Source organism: Aplysia californica, unplaced genomic scaffold, assembly GCF_000002075.1.
Source record: "Aplysia californica isolate F4 #8 unplaced genomic scaffold, AplCal3.0 scaffold00893, whole genome shotgun sequence".
NCBI classification, from domain to species: domain Eukaryota; kingdom Metazoa; phylum Mollusca; class Gastropoda; order Aplysiida; family Aplysiidae; genus Aplysia; species Aplysia californica.
The window spans coordinates 86,966-89,372 of NW_004798163.1; the positions used below are offsets into that span (position 1 = coordinate 86,966).

A 2,407-nucleotide genomic window follows, 5' to 3' on the forward strand; every position below is an offset into this window, starting at 1 on the left:
ACTGATCGGTTGAGACAAATTGATACAAGTGATTGTGCAAAAGTTACAGTCTATGTAGGATGACAGTAATTACACCACGAATATTTGACCGCAGTATTATAGTATAGGCCTAATATCGCAGCAGAAATAAACCCTATGACTTGAGGGAAATTAAAACAAATATTTGTCTTGAAAATTAAATTGTGTTTTTAGTACACAACCATGTACCTCAGGGAGACGTGGAAAGGGTTATCTCCCTTTGTGTACTGTTTGTCGCCCACCACACGACGCTAACGGACCAGGCTAACTCCTCAATTATCGTACGTAGACTCTCCAACTTATGTACAAATAACTTGAATCGATTTGTTTTGTCAGATCAATATTTAGTCGCTTTTAAGCACATGGGGTCTGTCCCCCCCAAAAAAATGCTGTTTTGAGAAAATCGGAGGTAAAGTTTTTGCCCCCTTGTTCAGTTTCTTTAAAAGACAAGGAGAGTTTTCTCTATAACGAAACAAATATAAACACCAACGAAACCAAATTTCTCCTGTAGGTAGGGCAATGCCCACTTTTTGGTGTAGGTCAAAATTTCTAGAAACCCACGAGATCTGGGTTAGCCCGCTTGTACTTAAAAGCGACCATTTATTGCGTAAACACTATTCCCCACCTACAGCGGGGATACAGATCATGTAACGGGCACTTTTACCATGCCAATCATAAGAAACTTAGTGGGGGTGGGGGTGATTTCGTATAATGATCTAGACTTCAAGGTCTTGTACCAAACAGGCAACCAGAACCCGACATCGCAACCAATCACTCACCTTCGACAGACAAGACCAGGCATGCTAGGGCCACTGCACATGCAGCCAACTTGAAAGACATTGTCGTCGACTGATCTTCTTTTTCTGTCGAGTCGAATTAAAAAAGAGAATAATGGCCTTAATCATTTCATCACAAGTCTGACATACAAATAGCAATGTGTTCCCTCTAACTTAAGGGGGAAATTGAAACAAAAACTAAACATTACAAAGAGAATTAAAAAATATGGACGTTTTGTTAATGTGTTGGTGCTGTTGGCAATGCCATTGCTACTACAGCTGAATACAAAACCACTATAGAGTTAAAATCGTCTCATTCTATTACAAACATCTGCAGCTCATATGAAAGGAATGTTTTTTAAACACCTTTCCAGAATAGCAGAAACAAGCCAGACTGAACAAATACTGGTGCCGGTATAGTAAAAGGTCTACAGCGCCAGGGCTGTCTACCATAAATATAAGTCCTGCCCGATGGACCAATCTACTGTGACCTAGCGTCGCTCAAGTCCCGTCTGACTGACCACGGTAGCGACAGAGCTGGGAGTATTTAGACCAAAGGTGATGGTGTTCCACAACAGCGGTGTGTGTGGGTGGATTGCTGATTTTTGCTGAGTCGTTTAGATCGAAGAATTTTGTGGTTGTAAAAATTATCACGATATGATTGTCAAGTGAGTCGCGACAATACGTGACCAGACGAGATTATTTTCAGGAAATCGAGAGGAGCTGGGGGGGGGGGGGGGGGGGTCAGGAGTCATGAGCAGTCCGCCTGAAACCACCCCCTCCTTCGCCACAACTTCCCCCTTCCCCCTTCCCAGTCTCAGACAATCTGCAACCTCAAAAACAATTTAATATGGCAAAAGAGTCCCCTGCCTGCATACACGCAAAGGAAAAAAGTGAACAGATCCTCGTTACAAGTCCTGAGTCTGTATAAAGTGGCACACCTACAACAAAATCGCTTGCCAGACCGGTCCTGTGGTAGACCGTAACTAAACCAGAAAAGTCGCGGTAGACCTTCAACGAAACCGGCTCCTAAAAATGTTCTTCCTTTCCAGAAATAAATAAATAACCACAGCACAACAGCACGAGGCTCATTTAAAAAATCGTCTGCAGGTGACACGTGCATGAAACTTACCAGACTGGTATTGTCTTGCTGTGAGACCAGATTAATATATTATTCTGATACCCTCATGACCGAGAGAACAATGGGCAGATTCAATGCTGAATTCGGAATTCAGAATTCGGTGGAAATGTGAAGCAAAATTCGAACTCCTCGAATCGACCGAATGATTAAAACTGAACACGAATCAGCCCTGCAGAGGAAAAACCCTTTTTTTTGTTTGTTTGTTTGTTTGCTTTTTGTTTGTTTGTTTGTTTGCTTTTTGTTTGTTTTTTGTTTTGTTGTTTTCCTTTAAAACTTTAAAAAGCTATTCTTTTATTCATGATTGAATCTCTGGCTGAGCCTGACATTTTCGCTTGGATTCTGCCTGTTGACACCAACAGTGTCACGACGTGGTGGTGTCGCCCATTTCTGGGCATACTCTAAGGTATCAAATAAAAAGGGGTGGGGGGTAGGAATAAAAGGGGGTGGGGTGGACAAGTGGTCTGAATTAATA

The 2,407-nt window shown here is 42.1% G+C and overlaps 1 protein-coding gene across 1 annotated transcript in view; it reads right to left on the bottom strand.

Moving 5' to 3' along the window:
- LOC101854123 (trypsin) overlaps positions 1 to 2,407 on the bottom strand; it is a gene marked incomplete in the record, with an annotated part of 33,888 nt that overhangs the window by 10,582 nt on the left and 20,899 nt on the right. The window contains 2 exon segments of the mRNA XM_035972896.1: positions 275 to 289; positions 798 to 881. Of these exon segments, the coding sequence (XP_035828789.1) occupies positions 275 to 289; positions 798 to 858 (76 nt within the window).